We start from the raw sequence: 19,010 nt of genomic DNA on the forward strand, positions 1-19,010 counted from the left end.
GAGACACGAGAAGCGCTTTAAGAATACAGCAGATTTGCGGGCACAAGAGGGGAGTCCCAACACGCCCGACGATGGCCCACCTGGCAACGTAGCCGCTGACATGCGCCCGGATGATCGTGGCGGCTCGCAGCACCTCCGCCTCTCGCTGCTTCTCCAGACGATGCTCCAGACACTCCCTGAGGAACACCTGAGAAGCAAAATTCACATTTCTCACAATTTGCCGTTTGTTCATGCGACGACTTTCGCCGGTTTGGGTCGGATGCCGGCGACGCAAAAGACAATTTTTGCCCATTGTTAAAAAAAGGTCGGCTTGAAGGCTCAAAAAGAAAAACGTTGTTAGTTTAAGAAGAGCTCTCGGGGCTACGGAAGCATTTGGAAACGCTTAAAGAACAAGAAATCAAAATCTTCCCGAATTTGGGTAGGTAATGAAGTGGCCAGTGAGGTCTCCACTTTCAAAAGGTCACTGGAAGGTCGACAGCCGCGGTAACGACGACGACGACGACGACAACAACGGTGATCCAAACGGGTCAGAGGAATAAACTCGCCTTCTCCCATCCTCGCGAGCGTGTCCGGAACCGGCGGCCGACAGCGAGGCCTTTCCCGTTGACCTTGTCCAATCACATTTCAGTGTCTGTTTGTCGCCACATCAATGGAATCACGCAGCACAAAAACGAGACGGGCGGGGGGGGAAATGCCCCCCCCCCCCCGCATTTTACATCTGTCGTCTGATTGGTCGGTCCGAGCACGTCCAGTCGCGCCAGCAAAACACGTCTTTAGCGATATTTTGATTTCGCTCGGGATTTGGGTTGTCGAGAAGTTGACGTTATGAAGATTCTTCCGAAAGGGCCGTGGAATTGCTATGTTGAAGTCACTTGAGGAGTTTCATGTGATGTTTGCACGTTTTTTCGGTGGCGAGGCGACTCAATGACTGGTAGATTTTTGCTTTTGGGTCCTGAAATCACAGCCAACGGCGAGTGGCTGCCTGGGTTACACGCTCGCTAGTATTGTCTATGTTTTTTGTGCCTTTTGTTCGCCTTACGTGACTCCGGAGCGTGTAACTCGCGGAGACAAATTGCTTGTGCGTGACATCTGACATACAAGAAAAATGATTCCGATTCTGAATTTTTTTTTTTTTTTTTTTTGAAAAACCCAACTTGACCCACCTTGGTTTTCCCCATCTGCCACTTGGTGGCGCCGTTGTCGAAGCGTTGCAGCAGCTCCGCGCAGCGCCCCCTGTCATCGTCCGGCGTCAGCATGTCCCGCATCAGAACTTTGTATCTGGGGAAAGATAAGAGAAAAAAAGTTTGAGCGGGACCGACGCAACGGGACGGGAGGGGTTCGGTACTTGAGGGTGTTATTGGGCTGGGGTTTGGGACACCCACCGGCAGCAGAACTCCTGGAACGGTCTCCGGACGGGAAAGCCAGCGCGTCGGATCTTGACCGTCTCCAGCATGCCGGAATACCTCAGCTGGTTCAGAACCACGGCCGGGTCAAAGTGCTCGGGCATCTGTGGCATCAAACGGCTCACGGTAACTTGGAATGCGTGCACGAAGAAGGTCTCCCCCAGCCAGCTTCTATGTAGAATTCAGCTTCGAAAGCATTGTCATGACTACGGGAAGCCCGTAGATGGCAGCACTACATCACTTTGGATTTGAGGCCATCAAGAAGACGCAAAGGCAAAGAGACGTGTTTTTTTTTTTTTTTGGCTGAAATGAGATTTTGAAGTAATAATAATTGTGATTTTTGGTGGCAGTTTTTTTTTTTTTTTTTTAAAATGACGGTCCTTCCAAATTCAAACCATTCTGACATCAAAATATTCCCGAAACTTAGTAACGCTGGCCAATAATTTTCAGCCTTGAACATTTTCCGAGACGTAAACTTCAAATGAAATCGCCGCATTCATTTCAATCAAACTTCTTCAGCATCGTGCAGTTTTTGTGATTATGATTATCATTGTTGATGTGTATGCAGGAGACTTTACGTGAACTTCCTTCGGCGGAGAAGAGGGGGCGCCACTTTGCTTCTACCAATGACAGGCAGGCTGCTTTTTGAGCCCCCCCGCCCACCCTGCGCGCCCCCCCCATGACAGATCCCCACTGTGCCTTCATGTCGGGGGCTCATTAGCATAAAGCGCATTTGCATACGTTCGGCGGACGCACAAAGACGGCGCTGTGTGGAAAAGGCCCAACCTCGCTCTGCGGCAAACGCGTTTTTTTACAGTTTACGCTCACAAAAAGCGCCTTTATCGCTATATTTCATTCTTTTGAAATGAAAAAAAAAACACTTCCATTTTAGGCTCTGGTCAAAAACAACAAAGACTAAAAGTGATTTTCATATTTGGTCAATTTAAAATTGCATTCCAATTTGCAAATTTCTTGGACTGCAAAAAAAAAAAAAAACGTTATTTTTCTATTTTTAAACTTTTGTCCCCCTGAAAGAAAGAAGAGTGCAAAAATATGTCCCCCCCCCCCAATCGTGGGGCAGAAGAGGGCTCACGTTGTTGACGAGGACAAAAAAGGGGGCGTGGCCATTGTTTCGCAAAGTTTTAAAAAAAAATAATAATAATAATAATAATTAAAAAAAAAAAAAACAGAAAAAACATGCACAAGGACTCACAAAATGGCCAACGTTTGTGACGCCATCCATCGGGTCAAATTGACCCGCAAGCTTTTTAGGCTGTTCAAAACTATTTTCAAATAAATTGTTACGCTCGACACTTATTGTGTCTTTTATGTCCTACACGTGTATTTTGTCATCACATCAACAAACATTCTTTGGTTCAAATTTACACGGCAAATACGTTTATTGCTTATCAAACTTTATCATTGCCAAAATATTTGCAGAGTGTGTCACGCATGCCGAGGCCAGTAGGTGGCGATGTTTTTTGAGTGTTTGTGTCAGATTGCCGCCACATAAAAGCTCCACAATGCCAGCCACCTTTATCAATATTCTTGCAAATCAATTCTTCCTAAATTATTGTTCAAATCACTGTGACAAACTTTCATCCGTCAAAAATGCAAACTTCAGTCGACGAAGTTGCGCAAGCGAACCTCGCGTGCAAAACTTTTCAGCATTGATTAAGTCATACCGGGAGAAAAGCAACAAGTCAGTAGGTGGAGAAGTCATCATCGTTTTGTTCCACATGGCGACGTATACACGCAATTAATACGACATAATGCATTGCCAATCTTCTATGCGATACATATTACATTAAAAGAACAAGTATCCGATCGATTTCAAGTGTTATACTGTCATCCGCAATTTGCACGTCAAACGCATCCAATTCACGTCTACCGATTGACTCCGTACAATCTTGACTATGTTATTATTTCCATACGCGACAGCACGTTCAAACCTTGATGAAGCCCGACAGGCGAGAGCGCGACGCTTCCGCCCGCGCGCCGTTTCGCCGTAAAAAGAAGACGCGCCGGTCCGTCGCACGCTGACGAACAAAGACGTCGCGGGGCCCCCTCGGCGCGGAGATGGGAGGGCCGCCGTTGCCGTGGCGACCCCTCTCCCGCCGAGCCTCATTTGTTGGGGGGGGGGCGCGTGCCGATGGCCAGCTCGACGCGAGACAAAACATTCAGCGGCTTCCCGAAAAGAGACTTTGGGGGCAAGCGGGGGAAATTTTGAGGGTTCGGCGTGACTTCAGCAAATGAATTTTGGACACTTTCAAAGCAGAACCCCCCCCCCGCACTGACCCAGGAGAGGCAATGCTCCGATTCGGCCCCACACAGTTTTATCATCATGGGAATTATCACAATTGTACATATTTTATCGCCATGACGTAGAAAACGAGCAGGTTTGTGGCCCCTTTGGTTCTTCCCCAAATTTGTCTTTCCATCAAAGGTTTCTGAAAGCGGGCTGGTCTTCCACGCAAGTTGGACTTGTGCGGATTTCAAATCATTTCGAGCACCTCTGATGTTTTGTCTTTTTTAACTACATTACGAACGTTGACTGTTCCATTTGTCATATATTCAGAAATTTGAAAGGCAGTGTATTTGTCCGACAAATCCAATTTTGAAAATTTGAATGGTGAAAAATCTTCTCCAAATTGTAGTTGAAGTTGACGCTCTTGAATTGAAGTCAACTCGAATTCCCGTTTGAAGCGAACCTCTGGACAGTTGTACTTTTATTTTGGAAAAACGCAAAGCAAATATTGGACAGGAGGTTCTTGTGAATGATGACTGTTGGAAATCAGCTCCTCGTTCCTGGACAATCGCGCCACGTTTTTGTGGTTCAACAAAGCAAATAGAGCGCAGTCCGTCATAGGTGGAGCTTCCAAACCCGATCCGAGGTGGCAAATTTTCACGTTTGGGCAAAGCGCGGCCGACGGCAAACGCACAAAAAGCGGCGGACTGACCTTGTGCGTGTTTGGTTTGATGCATCGTATGAAGAAAGGGTTGGACGTGCTCAGCGTCGCCATCAGAGAGTGCAACGAGTCCTGAAACGACAACAACAAGAGAATCGCTGCAGGGCGAGCGCTCTTGATTCAAAGTTCAGATTTGCTTTTTTTCCTAAACCTTTCATTAGGTTTCTTCGACTTTCACGTTAAAGCGCATTTATTGTTTTCGGGGCTCTCATCACGCAAACGTGCGTTTACACTTGTTCAACTATTTTAAATTCTGTCTCTGGGTAGATTTACTGTCACTGGGTGGGTGGAAACTTCCCTTTGGTCATATTTCATATTTCGTCAGTCACGGACAGCATCGCTCAGTCCCCGTGTTTGTATTTTTACAAACGACGACTTCATCTCAAGCGTTGAAAATGTCTTGATCTGCTTGATAACATTTTGGAGAATTTTTTTAGAAAAATGAGGCTGAAACGAGGCTAGCAGAAGGGTTAGCCTGGAATGGGAAAATATTAAAAGGTGCATTTTTTGGGGCTCGATTTACACACACACACACACACCGCAACACAAGGCTTCATGTCAACAAATCTATTTTGTCCCAAACAGTTTGAACCTCTTCCAGAGTCAATTGCATGCACAATACCAAGAGAGGTTCAAGAAGAGTGGGAAGGAAAAAAGAAAAAGCATATTTTTTTTTTTGGAGGAGGGTGGGTGGCTGCGTGCGTGCGTGCGTGCGTACGGCGTGTGAGGGCGGACCTTAAAGTGCGAGCTGACCGTGGGTCTTCGGTGCTTGCAGCTGCTCTTGAGCGTGTCCTGCTTGTTGCGGCTCAGCACGTGCTCAAAAAGCTCGTAGACAAAATCCAACCTGAGCGCGGCCAAAAAAAAAGGCTGAAGCGTCACCGGCGAGCAAATCAAACCGTGTCGACATTTGGACGGACCTGCTGTCCCGCAGCACGTTGAGCACGTCGTCCCTGAAAGTGTCCCTGTTCTTCTCCAGCGTTCCCCGGACGTCGTACACCACCTGCGCGCCCACACGCCAAATTGTTGCCGTCGGCGATGAGCCATTGTGGGTGGTCATGACGACGACGACGGCGCCGGCGCCGGCGCGTTACCTCTCCTGCGTAGTGTTTGACTCCGAAGGAGTGAAGAGCGACGCGAGGCTTCACGTAAAATGGATTTTTCTGAAACGCAAAACAAATTGACAGCACGTGAAAGACGACAGAAACGCGGCGGCGTCAATTAGCATTGGCGAACTTCTCAAACGACATTCATATCATATTCTCACATTGTCGTCTTCTAAAATGTCTTGCTTTTCAATTTCGCTGATGTTTTTTTTTTTTTTAAAGAACTCACACGGACTCTCTGCCGTTGGTTTCTATGAACTGATGCGTATACCACGCGTGGCTTGTGTAAGGGCCCGACCGAGAGCAATTTCAATACACGGCAGAGTAAAATTTTGATGAATGAATGGGATTAATGCATTCATTGGTCAATCTTCTTCTTTTCCTTTGGCGTTGCCACGGCGTGTCATCTTTTTCCATTTAACTAATGAATTGGTCACCAACTCCAAAAAATACATCACCCTTTTGGGGTTTTCAACGAAGACGAATTGTTGGCGAAATATGTGACTGACTGACAACAATTTGTCTTTTTGTATTCGTTGCACTTCACAGCTGAGAAAAATCCTATTTGGCGTTTTCTTGCTCCTGTGTGGTCGTGTCTCGATGTGTAAAAAACACGTGTCGACTGCTGAAATTTGTCGGGGCCCACCCAAGTTTTGGCACGTCGTGTACATTTTGTACTCAAAACGCGTCCGTTCTCCTCATCCCCTCCCAACTTCCCCCACGGAGAGACGACGGCGAGGACGCGCTACCGAGTGCTGACTGTGCAGTTTCTCCAGCAGGGTCCCGTCGCTGGCTTTGGGGAAGTGGCTCTCCTCGTTCATCAGCGCCAGCAGGCCCAGTTTCTACGGAAACGCACCTCGGCAAATCAGACGGCTCGTCCGGCGGCCCGTCGCGTCGCCAGAGGCGTTTCGCTCACCTTCTCGATCAGGTCCAAACACTCGCCGTTGTCCGTCCAGTCGACGTCGGCCCACGCCAGACCTTCCCTGCGGAAAGGTCGAGGGTCAGGACGAGCTTAGCGTGTTGCTCACTGGCAAACTCTTACTTGTTGTACTCGAGTTGCTCCAGCGAGAAAATGTGCTTGTTGAAATATTCCTGAAGCTTCTCGTTGGCATAGTTGATGTTGAACTGCTCAAAGTGGTTGACCTGCCACACAAAACCGAACCTGGTCAGAAGGAAAGCGACGCCCACCTTCCGGCCCCTTCCCGCGCGGATTCCATTCAAACGTCTTTCTTGACACGTGAACTTCCTTCACGGGACGACCCGAGCGTCGGCGCACCTGAAAGTTTTCAAATCCAAAGATGTCCAGGATGCTGATGGACTTGAAGTCGTCTTTCCCCCGGATGCGACCGTTGACTCGGCGGATGATCCAGTTGAAACATTGCGAATAGAGCGCCATGGCCATGGAGTCTCTGGAGTCCACCGCCTGCCGGGAACGGCGGGCAAAACCACTTGACTCGGGCCAGTTTTCCCCCTTTCGTTTTAGCAGGATGATGTTCCGCTATCGCGGCGCCAGCGTGACAATAAATGCCGTTCGGATTCGGATTTCTCGCCTCCATTCCAAGCCGTCGGTGTCGCCATTTGGCCGGAGCCCTTTCCTGACGCAACTAAAAAGTAACTTGCATTGCCGCTAACGGCCGTAATGAGCCCGATCCTCCTCATTTTATCGTACAACCAGCGGAAGGCGAACGCTCTCGGCATCCGCGCGTCCGAGCCCTTTGACCCGAGGTAGGTGCTTCCCAAGTCACCAAAATGTTCCTGTCACCTGAGCTCATCTGTAAAACTTGACATGAGAAAAGACTCGAGCAACAGCCGAAAACCAAGCAGCTCATTTCACGATGCTCACTTGTTGAACATTGAGGAACGGGTTTATCCGCTGTAAGTCTTTTTTTTCCTCTTTTTTGGAACGTGTTTATCCGCTGTAAGTCCTTCTTTTATTTATTTGTTTGTTTGTTTTCATCGATCCTCTCTGGTTGCCAAAAGAGTTGCTCATTTGCTTTTTTCAGATCGCTTTCTTTCCAATGCCCGAAAATGCATCAAGAAGTAGTGCTAAGGCGCCACCTTGTGGCACTTGGAGGTTATTAGGAACCTTTTGGGATGGATGGCACCAATTAGTCGCAGATTGTGGCAACTGCAAAGAAAAAAATAAAGTATGATTTATTATTTCTGAGGGTGCACGGTCATGTCGGGGGAAAAAGGATTCTCCAAATTAATTTTGGCATCAGAACTTAAGCAAATCCAAAGCTTAAGCAAAAACCTCTAATATACTTTGTATTGTGGGGGGGGGGGGGGGGGTCCATTAAAATCGGATTTTAGTGGGGGAAACACCAAGCGAGATATTGCTGGAACTCGCTAAGGCCCGGCCTTGCTTTTGGTTCTCCGCTAGATACGTTCAAGTATCTCAAAGCGTCATGGAGAGCATTTGGTCTTCTTCTTCTTCTCCTCCCCCTCGTGAGATGTTTGCGCACTGACCTGCTCCACCGTGAGCGGGGTGGAGATCTCCTCCCCCCTGAGGATCATGGACCTGTGGGTCAGAACCTCGGCCAGCTGCTCCGCGTTGAGGCCTAGAAGCTCCGCCGTCCGACTCAGAGCTGTCAATCCGACGCCAGAAACCTCAGCGACGGCTGGCAAACGCTCACAAGGAGCGATCCGTTTGGAAACGCCAGAGGTGCAAACTCACCGGACTTGGACGCGATTTGCGCGCCGCCGGCCGTCACGAACTCGATGTTGCCGGCGTGCAGGATTCCCGCCAGGAGGCGCAGGATTTCGCCGACGTTCTCCTCTGTGAACTGCATCGTCCGCATGGCGTTCTGGGGGGGGGGGGACACACACACACACACACACACACACACACGCAGCACACGTGACAAAAGAAGGGAGCTGGGAAGACTTTGAATGCCGGCCAAAAACTAAATGACGCATTTGAGATGGATGGAACACGAAACGGGAAATCAATACGAGCTTACCAGAACGTCTCGGAAAGTGCATTTGTCGTCATCGGTGGCGCCGCTGCAGCGGGTCAAGTAGTTAAAAGTGGAAGGCGGACTCAGACCCAAAAACTCTGCAACACAACGGAAACTCACACCTGACTTGGGATTTTAGTGGCAAATCAAAACCTCCTCGGCCTCAATTCGCATCACCCCCCCCCCCCCCAAAGTCCCACAAATTATCGAGTGAACGGGACGCAAAATGGATGTCTGAACGACGGCCATTTTTAGGGGTTCCGTGAAAGGGTTAGTTTTCGCCAATTGGGGGGCTTCCCTGAGGCCGCGCCCCGATTTACGAGCTTTTCTACTCGGAGTCGTCGATTTTCTGCTTTGTGATTTCAGCTGAAATTTGTTTCTGGCAAGTCTCAGGGCTTTTTTTCCCCCCCAGAAATTAAACATGTGAGGCAAGGTAGCAGTGCATTGTGGTGGCACCTTATTATTATGATTATTTTTCCGACATTTAGGAACTCTACATGTAGACAGTGGCCAAAAGGTGCATTTTTTCCTCAAAACGGTGGACGAGTTGAGCAAGAGCCAACTTTGAGTCCCGCTTTTTTTTTTTTTTTTTTAATCAGCAGGAAGTCAAATGCAAAACGACAATTTCTGACCACAAACGTGATCTTTTTCAGAAACGAAAGATTGATTTTGACAAAAAAATCTATTAGTATTTGTGACACCTCAAAGTAGGAACCAACAGAACCGAGACTGAGACGCGTCTTTTGATGGCAAAAGCCAAATTTCTTTCCTGATATGGGACTCAGACACGCGTCACGAGCGACGCCCACTCGACGGATGGCTCCAGTAGAACCTCAGCAGCTTTTTGACTTTCCCTCCGTCACCCGCGACTTCTTTTCTCACGCACGCCTTCGACTCCCGTGACGTCCGACTCCCCTCTTCGGCGCCGAGCCGCTGAAAAACGGCATTTCGCGGTTGCATTCCGACTGACAAATAAAAACATCCACGGCAATCAATGAGTTAAAATCAGAAACAGCGTTATTGGCCATGTGTGTTAAAAAAAAAACAAAAATTCCAATTATGCACCCTGTGTAGCGCTTTTCCTCAAGCGGGTGGCAGTCTTTGGGCACAACCTGAACTGGTCGCCAGCCAATCGCAGGGCACATAGAAACAAACGACCAATCGCATTTCGATCGACCCGTGCGGTCTTCAGTGAAGTTACTTTGCATGTTTTTGGGATGCGCGAGGGAGGCGGCGCGCCTGGAAAAAGAAAAAAAAAAAAAAAACCCAAGCGCTCATCACGGGGACGACGTGCAAACTCCACCCAGGCCGGGAGGGTTTTGAACCCGCAACTACACAACCGCGAGGCAGACGTACAAACCGGTGGCCCGACGTGCCGCATTGTGTCGTTATTCTTATTACTTATTTTCAAGCAAGGTGCGAGCGGACTGACCCCTCTGCTGGTTGTCGCTGCCAGCCAACAGCGCGTAGAAGATGTGATAGTTCCTCTCGCCTGCGTTCTGTCGGACGACTCGGTTCTGCAACAAAAGGATGGAAAAACGTCACACAAATGTCGCGGTCCACCCAAAGCATTTTTTTTTTTTTTTTTTTTTATAAATGCCAAATGCCTACGGAGACATTTAGAGTGCTTGCACGTTAGATCAATGTGACGTGGTTTATCCAAACTCAACAAAGTCACCACAAATAATTTTCAGGGTAGATGCGCAGAAAGCAGTTCTCAAATAAATTCGTTTGGTGACTGGACTTTTTACAGTCAAAAAGACGGTTTGAATAATAAAAGAACAAAGACTCTCACCTTCTCTAAGAGGTCTGACGTGGGAAGAAGTTTCAGTCAAGGTTTTTAGGAATCACAATGAATTCTTTTACAATCCATATGCGTATGGATATGCACAACTGTTGTGTGTTGTGAAGCGCAGAAGCTTTTATGTGGCACGTTAGCTTATCGTTTGGTCCTCTTTGAGAATTATTCATTCGAAGTGACGCAATGAATGCATATTTCAAAATTAATTGTGGCGCCGCCGCTAGCCGTTAGCAAGCTGACCTGCGCGCTTGAAAAAGTCTCCTGGACAGAGAAATTCACATGCCGAAGACAAAAACATGTCTTGGAAATTAGAAGCACTAAGCGGTCAACAACGCAAGAACATTGGCTCAAAATAGCCTTAGCATTAGCACTAGCTGGGCCAGCACTTCCTGCTTCCGGGGCGTCAAGAAGGAAGTTGCAAAAAAAAAAAAAAAAAAAAACCGAGGAGGATACAGTCCACGATGCGCCCGCCCTGGATGTTTCCCTTCTGGTTGAAATGCAGCTGCACGAACTTCCCGAAGCGGCTGGAGTTGTTGTTGTGCACCGTCTTGGCGTTACCGAACGCCTCCATGATGGGGCTGAGGGGGCAGAAGGCAACACTTTCTCACTTTCTAATGAATCCTAAAAACAGTCATCGTGATAAGGCGCTGCTGGACATAACGTCATAGCGACCCGCTCTTAAGTAGCGCCTCCTCCACGTGCGAGGACGTCCTTTCCGCAGACGACGACACTTCCAGAGAATGTTGGCTCATGGCCGACAGGAACTTCAGGATCAGTTTGGTGCTTTCGGTCTTTCCGGCGCCGCTCTCGCCGCTAAACAACAAAAGAAAACAAACAAACACTGAGGAACACGCTTGTCAATCAACGCCACACACGTTATTCGGGAAATAATTCTGTGGCCACCTCTCTCTCAGATGAACTGCTGGAAAATAACATTTTTTAAAAGTGATGAGAGACAAAATTCGTTTTCGTCACTAGATGGAGACAAACACAACTGACAAAAGCCTCAAGCAGGGCCGCTGAGACAGTCTGAGCGCTCCCCCGTGCTGAAAAGTCTCCTTGTGATTAATTGGCACGCCCGTATATTTTGTAAACTTCCGGCCCGTCTGAAACGTCCCCATCCATGCTTCAAAACACGTGCCATTCCACAAGCTGGCGCCTTGTCGCGTTCGTGACCGGAGGATTTCCCAGTAAGCGTCTACTACGTACCCAGAGTTCCCCTTTTAGTAACGCATGTGCAGTATTCACCGGGAGACTTTTCAGCACGGTCTGAGCGCTCAGACCGTCGCACCCGGCCGACAAAACTCAACTTCCCAACCGAGGCGTCGGTCCATCCGTTTCCGTCTCCTCACGCGGATATGACTGCGGGCGAGAGGCCGGGTTGACCCTGAACTGGCGGCCAGCCCGCCGCAGGGGACACGGAAACAAACAACCAGCCGAGAAAAGCCGGGCAGGCACGGGGGGAATGCGCAAAGTCCACACGGGATTTGAACCCCGGGCCTCACAACTGTAAGGCCAACACTCCAACCGGTCGTCCACGTGCCAACGAAAGTCAGTTCATGCAAACAACGAGTCTAAACTCGACTCATGTGAAATAAGTAAGCTCAAGTAGATCCAAATGAACTGGCAAAAAGAAATGCGACCCGATCGCGGCCAAAGCCTTTGACGGGGACCCGCTCACCAAAGCATTCGTACACCCGTGCCGAAGACAAGCAAGAATAACAACAGTCAGGTTAACGCGGCTCATGGAAGGTCAACAACTTCCAAACTGAGTTAAACTCCACAAAATCCACCAGTCCGGGGTGTCCCCCGCCTCCTTGCTCGTCGACAGCCGGGATAGGCTCGACCCTTGTTAGGACAAGCAGCAAAGAAAATGCAACTATTCGGTCTTCAAGCGCATCTGATGTCTTTTTTTCCCCTAACCCTTATCGGAAGAACGAGAAGGCGATGCGTGAAGTGCGCGCGGAAGTTGAAGGTACGAGAACCTTTCAACATCTCAAAGAGATTTTGACAAAAAGAAAACATCTCAAGGTGGCCGACGGAGTCCCGAAGGTAAAAACTTCTGCGCATAGGCGGCGCTGCGCCACGTTTGCCGAGCAGGGGAAGCGCGCTTGGCAACCTTCTCGCGGACACTGAAACGGCAACAGCGAGGGAGGCGCCAAAGACGCGTCACGCCCGAGCCGCCGACCGTTGTCCGCTCGTCAAACAACGGCTTCACATTTGTTCGGGCCCATCTCTGAACTCTGAACTCCCGTCGAGGCTTCGACAACGTTGGAAAAGGGAATCCTGTGGGGAAGACTTGCGTCAAAGCGCGCGTGTGTCGCGATGAACTTTTGTTATCGGGCAAATTCGCAGCCTCATTTCAGTCATCGGGGTGGCGTTTCCCACCTGATGAGCACGCAGGTGTTGCGCGGCCTCCTCCACAGCGCGCGGTAGCACTCGTTGGCCACGGCGAAGATGTGCGGCGGGATCTGGCCCAGGTGGTGCCGGCTGTACAGGTCCACGGCGGCCCGCTCGTACAAGCCGGCCAGCGGCTGGTACGGGTTCACCGCCGCCAGAATGGACCCGATATATGTCTGGAGGCGACAAAACGGAAGGAATTTTCTACTTTTGCGATGAAATGACAACAAAGACACGGTCGATAAAAGATTTGATTGCTCTTCTCCAAACTCGACTCATCATGAACACAAGCTGAGAGCATCCAGCGTGAAAAGTAAAGCACGCCAAAAGTCAGTCTACGTCACCTTCTGCATTTGAACTCTTTGAATGTTGCTTTAAATTGCTGCAAAGAGTGAAATATGTTATGCGCATGGCAGGCCACGAGTTGCCACCGTAACAGCTCTTATTGAAACACTAACATTGGGTAACAAATGGACTGCAAAGGCCAATTTATAGAACCATTTTAGTCACATGCCGTGATGACGTCCTCATCGTTCCTCCCGGCTCCACATAGCACCTAAGCCGCCGCCGCCGCCGCCGCCGCCGCCTTTTCCATCGATTTTGCAGCATAATTAGACGGATCACTTTTATACATTTTTTCAATCAAGTACTTGTAAATGCTGATGTGTCATATTTTGTGTGTTCGCTGATGATGTGCAAGGATGGAATGTTGTTGTAGTTTTTATGCGGAGGGAGACGTGCAATTTTGTTGCTCGTATGAAACGACAAAAAACGAAAACTTGATCTATTTACCCGCGACAGTTCCGATTGGCATCCGTGTTGCACATAAGCGGAGACAACCTTTCATCTACAAAAGCACGACCTGCCCAATAAACCAAAAGGAATCGCGGCGCGTAAAGAGTTCCGAGGTGGCGACCGTCACGGAATGCGAAACTGCGTGGAAGAGAAATGTTCCAGAAGCTTCTCTGCTTGCTGCTGTGAACAATAAAAAATAAAATGTCTTGGGGCACCAAAACAAACAAACAAACAAAAAAAAAAGCCCCACTTGACTTGAAGAATTGCAAACATTTGGCCTCAATTAGAGCCCCCCCACCTTCGCCTGGTAACAGTTTCCACGACAATGCCCCGACTGCGACTTAATTGGCTGTGACGAGGCCCCCTATTGGTTAATTTCATTAAAGGTGGCCTCACTTTTAGGAATACAAATGGCGTCATTCCACACAAAAAACACAATTTGGAAACACGGAAAATGGGGGTCAAAGGGCGCGGTTGCCGATCACGGGTGAACACCGTTGGGATGCGAACAACAACAGCGGATCGTGAAAAAGAGCGCCGGCCATTCTGGCTAACATATTAATCTAACTTTTGCAGTGCTTACAACAATGCATATGTGAGCTGAGAACAATAAAATCAAATATAAATATGATCATGAGTGCGACTGTTGGGGCGTACCCCGCCCTCCTGCTGCGATTGGCAGCCGGCACTCTGGCGACCCTCCTGAGGATGAGCTGCTCTGAAAACGGGTGGATGGATGATAGTAACGCTAATGTTAGCTCCAGTTGAATGTGACATCGCCAAAGTTAAACTGGAGCCGCACCTGCTAACCGGCTAATTAAAAAAAAAAAAACTTAGCCTGGTGCACATGCTAATTAAGATCACAGATGTGGGGTTTTTTTTTTTTTTTTTTTTTCAGAATATCATTTCAAGTATTCACTCTTGAGCGCTCACTGATACCACGAGGATGTACCTTTGATTCTTAAAATTTCACTTAGCACAACGACCTCATTCCTTCCTTCCTTCTTTCTTTCTTTCTGATACGCTTGATGATTCGTGGCAAACCGCAACAGTGTAGCGCCAACTACTGGCGATGAGGACTGACTCCATGTTAGATTTTATTGGCTTAAATATGTGCAGCCTTCATGAGTACCTGATGCTGGCACCCCCACATACAGAATTCTCCACAACTGCTGACAAGCTAATAAAGAGCTTTTAAATGCCGCCCAAAAGTGGTTCGCCACATGGCAAAAAGGATTTTGACCGCCTCCAATTCCGCAGAACTCAGTTTGGGCTCAAGTGTCGCGGGACAGCAGTCAATGTGGATCAGCGGAGCAACAATTTGCTGGGGGGAAAAAAAAAAAAAAAAAAAAAACAGAGACGAGCGGTGGTGGGATACCGCGAGCGAAACAAGGAGCAGATGTGAAAGAATTTGGAGGACGAACAAAGTCTCCTGAGCGAGGAACGGCGCTCGCTCGGCCGACGTGTTCGCCGCAGTTTGACTAAATTTGGCCTGCGCCGGCCGGCAGCTTGCTTTCTTGTTCTGCATTATTTTTCTTGTTTCGAGGGGGGGGAAAAAACAAATGTTTATCTTTTCAAAAGACAGGTTTCCAATTATGCCATCTTGTGTGTCATCGAGGTCAGAGTGAAGTTTTTTTTCTATCTTTAATTTATGTGACCGGTCTAAGCGTGGTGGTGACCTATCAGTTACCCGTCATGCCTTTCGATGGCCGCCATCTTGTATACCACAGAGGTCAGAGAACACAGGTGATAGGCGAAGCGTTAAGTTTTTTTTTCTATTGTTCATTTATCCAAACGGTCAAAGAGTTATGACGTTATAGAAAAAGGGAATCTTGGGACTGTGGTGACATCATCGGAAACGTATCCATTTGTGACCAAAGGAGATGTTTTCGTCAGAGCTGACTCAGCTACAAACACAGGCAGACAGAGAGCCAATATTGAGGTGGCATAACGAGCGCACATGCTAAGAACGCTAACAGAGAGCCGATGTGAACGTAGCATAACAGCACAAAGAGTTGCAAAACAGAATGAGTGCTCACAGGTTAAGGCTGCTTTCTTCCACGGGTCCTTCCTTATGTGGCCCATTTTTCTCATCTTGAGCTCACGTCTGGTGATTGGCCCATTTTAGTCACATGCTGCGATGACGACGCCGCCGCCGCCGCCTTCTCGAATCATTAAAACGTATCATCTGGTCATTTTCGTCCATTTGTTCAAGCTGACACCCCTCCACGGTCGCCATTGTTGTTGTTTTGTTCCTGGTTATGGAAAGGAAATGAAAAGAAAACCTGCTCCCGGAAATGAGGAACCTCCACCCTGCGGCGGCCTTGCCAACACCAACTGTAGCGCCATCTTTGACTTGGAGGAGAACTGCGGCCCATTTTCAAAATGCCGCAAGTTTGGGAACGAAGGCCACGGTGACGTCAGAGCGGTCGCTGCAATGGCGAGGAGAAAGAGACCTTGAGGGGGGCACGTCTCCCCCGCCAATGGGCCTTATTGCACTTTGACCTTCCATTCGGTCATTTTCCATTCCGCTTCTCGTCACGTAAACCCCGAACTGGTCGCCAGCCCGTCGCAGGCGACTTCATCCAACGTCGTGATTTGAAGTTCCAATGACAAACGGGAGTGCTTCATGTTTGTCATGTGGTAAAATGAATGAAAAGAAAATAAGCGGCCCGGATGAGCAACACACGAGTGTTTCCACATGCGCGTTCACAAATGTCCAAAGAGATCAACTTCAACATGAGGAATGTTCTGGAATGATTGGGGGGGCGGGGGGGGGTATTGATGTATGTTCTGTGATTGCAGCCAGCTGTGCTCAGGACTGGGGGGCCTCATCTACGGATTCCACTCATTCCAGTCCACAGGCGCACAAATGTCAACGCACTCACATTGTGGATGCGTTTGTGCATCGGATGTTTAATGAACAAAAATGCAAATAGACGAGGGGCTGTTTTTTGTCTGATAACTAACCAAACTTTTGTTTTGTTTTGGGGATGTGGGAGGAAAGCGGAGCACCCGGAGAATATCCACAGAGGCAGAGTGAGAAGATGTCAACAGCACGCAAGCGGGGGCGGGATTTGAACCCCGGCCCCCAGAGCTGTGAGCCAGATATGCTAACCACTGTCGTACAATATTACTGAGTGTGTTTTCTTGAGATTTTGGCAATATTTGGCTGGATGTTTGAATGGATTCATTTCACCCCGCCGATTACGATGGAGAATTGGAAGCGACACATTAAGAAGTCCATTTTCATTTCCCAGCATATTTTACTCATGCAATTTTTGGAAGTTTGACAAATTCTTCAGACTCGTTGATGTCAGCAGGACCGCACTTAGGAATCCGGGGGGGGGGGGGGGGGGGGCCTGACTGCTTGTGAGAGGGTGGAGGCCGGGGGGGGGGGACGCCGGAACTCGAATGTCCATTTTCACTTTCTCTTGAGATTCCAAAACGTCAGCAAGTGTTCCAAATATCGCAGGAGCCGAAAGGAAGCGTCGAGCCGGCGAGTCACGTTGAGAGCACGGAACACGCCGGAAGCTCTTCCTGCTCGCTGCTTTGCTCGCTTTGAGCACACCTTTCGTTGCTCCTCCGGGAATTCGTCGCATTCGGAGAGGAGGATCAGTTTTTCCCGGTGCCGGCAAAAGCGGCAAATGCTATGCTACGCTACGCTAACCGGCAGAAGTCCACTTTGATGACGCGTATTATTTTAAATTTGATTATTTGTTCCTTTTGCCGGTGTCTTCAGATAAAAAGATTTATACACATGTGAAACGAACGAGGGCTAAACACCGAATATTGTCACATTTAGCGACGTCGCGAGTTAGGTTTGCCGGCGGCCCCTGGCGGCGGGTCATAACTTTTTTTCAAACGAGAAGTCATGCAGCAGCCAATGCGCTTGTGCAGCCCCAAACGTTTCAGGAATGACTTTTGGGATTTGCTTCGGAAAGGGAAAGGCAAACGCAAAAACACTCACGTAGATGAGTCTTTGGCGGTATCGGAGGAAAAGGTTGTGCATGATGGCGCCGTCGTGCAGCTCCTCCAGCGCCGCCATGTCCTCCACGCCCGACACGCTGCCGCCGCGCATGGCCCGGACCTTCTGATGCGTCAGCGCGTTCTGCTTGTACGTGTACACCTGAAACACGCAAAAAGGGCGGACTCAAGTGACTGCATCGAGTGCGGCTCGAGACACATTTCAGCCATTTTTGGGAGGTTCTTTTGCTTTTGCTTTTGCTTTTGTTTGTCTTCATGGGAGGTGAGAGCACAAAAACCTTCTGAAACTTTCCCGTTGGCGTGTTTTATTTGGCCTTGGCGTGTTGAAGTTTCCCAGACAAGTTTGCAGTCATTCACTGGGTCACCTTCCGTTGCGCTTGTCGGGCCTATCGCAAGGGGAGGGGGCACTTGTCAAAAAGCGTCAGCCACTCGCTCTTCTTCGAACCAAAGGTGGGAAAACTCAATGGAAATCATTTCTCAAATTTCATTTTGCGTCAGCCTCAGAAGAAAAATGCCATTTAAACAGATGAGAATCAGGCGGACACAAAACAAAGAGTGACGTATGTGACATGCAGGTCGGTCGTCCCGCCCACAGCAGCTGCTGTGTCGACTTTTTCTATGACACATTTTACAAGTAAACGTATGTAATACGTACCAGGTACCAGGATTAGGTTACATCTTCGCACGGAACACCTGCTTTGGTAACATCACCTTCACCCCACCCAGAACAGACCACTCGAACTTTGTTTCATTCGATTTTCACGAAAGCGAGACGTCACCAACGAGACCCTCCGGTAGTCAAAACACGAAAGGAACGCGAAAAGCAATTCCTCTGCATCACGTAAGAGGAATTGTAACATTTCACGTGGAAATCTGATTGTGGTGTCCTCCAGGGGTCGACGTTAGGGCCCAAGCAATTTCCAATTTTTCCTCATGGAAGACGGACGGCTCCAGCAAACTATTTTTTGAAATCGAGTTTGACTACAATAAAAGCAAAGGCCAAATCCAAGTTGCAGTAAACCCCCTCTATATGCGGGGGTATTTGGAGCGAGTAATTTGTGCCAAAAACAGTTTAGAACTTCCAAAGATTGCTAAAATTGGTCACAAAAGCGCAACTATTGTTGCATCAAAACTCAATTCACCTCCTTGGAAGCGCGATGCCACGAGATGGCGGCAAAGCCTGGATTTAGCTTGAATAAAACTAACATGCAGTAGTTCCTTGGGACCAGTCAACAAAGGACTGGTCACCAGATCAGACGTGAGACTGGTCGGCGCTGTGTCGAAAGTTTTTGGGGATATGGGAGGAAAAAAAACCAACCCAAATGTTCACACGGGAAAGCCAGCAAGGAAGTCGGCTTTCAGCTAGTTAGTCATGGCAGATGGGTCTGGAAGAGGTGGCAAAGTGCAAACACGTCAGTCAATGTCACTCATGGCCACGGGCCAGGCAGCGTGGCGCTTTGTCACCGTTCTGACTCAAGGGCCGGAGGCGACGCCCGTGTCGCGGCGCGTTGCTAGCGTTCCCGTTAGCGTCGCTCCAAGCTGAAACTTTTTGGTGGATGAAATCCAATTCGCTCTGTCGTCCTCTGTCGCCG

General features: G+C 48.8%; 1 protein-coding gene across 3 annotated transcripts in view; it reads right to left on the bottom strand.

Moving 5' to 3' along the window:
* myo10 (myosin X) overlaps positions 1 to 19,010 on the bottom strand; it is a 40,234-nt gene that overhangs the window by 9,757 nt on the left and 11,467 nt on the right. For 2 of the 3 annotated variants that reach the window (XR_009797923.1, XM_061840453.1), the window contains exons 3-22: positions 17,402 to 17,560; positions 12,625 to 12,812; positions 10,909 to 11,049; positions 10,690 to 10,814; positions 10,231 to 10,244; positions 9,868 to 9,952; positions 8,439 to 8,533; positions 8,153 to 8,282; positions 7,945 to 8,063; positions 6,752 to 6,898; positions 6,518 to 6,618; positions 6,392 to 6,458; positions 6,225 to 6,317; positions 5,464 to 5,532; positions 5,290 to 5,372; positions 5,108 to 5,216; positions 4,364 to 4,444; positions 1,383 to 1,507; positions 1,164 to 1,278; positions 81 to 187 (exon numbers count right to left, since the gene is read on the bottom strand). Coding sequence is in view for 2 of the 3 variants with exons in the window: in XM_061840453.1 (XP_061696437.1) it covers positions 81 to 187; positions 1,164 to 1,278; positions 1,383 to 1,507; positions 4,364 to 4,444; positions 5,108 to 5,216; positions 5,290 to 5,372; positions 5,464 to 5,532; positions 6,225 to 6,317; positions 6,392 to 6,458; positions 6,518 to 6,618; positions 6,752 to 6,898; positions 7,945 to 8,063; positions 8,153 to 8,282; positions 8,439 to 8,533; positions 9,868 to 9,952; positions 10,231 to 10,244; positions 10,690 to 10,814; positions 10,909 to 11,049; positions 12,625 to 12,812; positions 17,402 to 17,560 (2,153 nt within the window). In the remaining variant the exon portion in view is untranslated. Of the gene's footprint in view, positions 1 to 80; positions 188 to 1,163; positions 1,279 to 1,382; positions 1,508 to 4,363; positions 4,445 to 5,107; positions 5,217 to 5,289; positions 5,373 to 5,463; positions 5,533 to 6,224; positions 6,318 to 6,391; positions 6,459 to 6,517; positions 6,619 to 6,751; positions 6,899 to 7,944; positions 8,064 to 8,152; positions 8,283 to 8,438; positions 8,534 to 9,867; positions 9,953 to 10,230; positions 10,245 to 10,689; positions 10,815 to 10,908; positions 11,050 to 12,624; positions 12,813 to 15,470; positions 15,988 to 17,401; positions 17,561 to 19,010 lie in introns of those variants that run through there. The other variant, XM_061840454.1, reaches the window with a different exon arrangement.

This window comes from Syngnathoides biaculeatus, chromosome 13 (assembly GCF_019802595.1).
Source record: "Syngnathoides biaculeatus isolate LvHL_M chromosome 13, ASM1980259v1, whole genome shotgun sequence".
In the NCBI taxonomy this organism is placed as follows: Eukaryota; Metazoa; Chordata; class Actinopteri; order Syngnathiformes; family Syngnathidae; genus Syngnathoides; species Syngnathoides biaculeatus.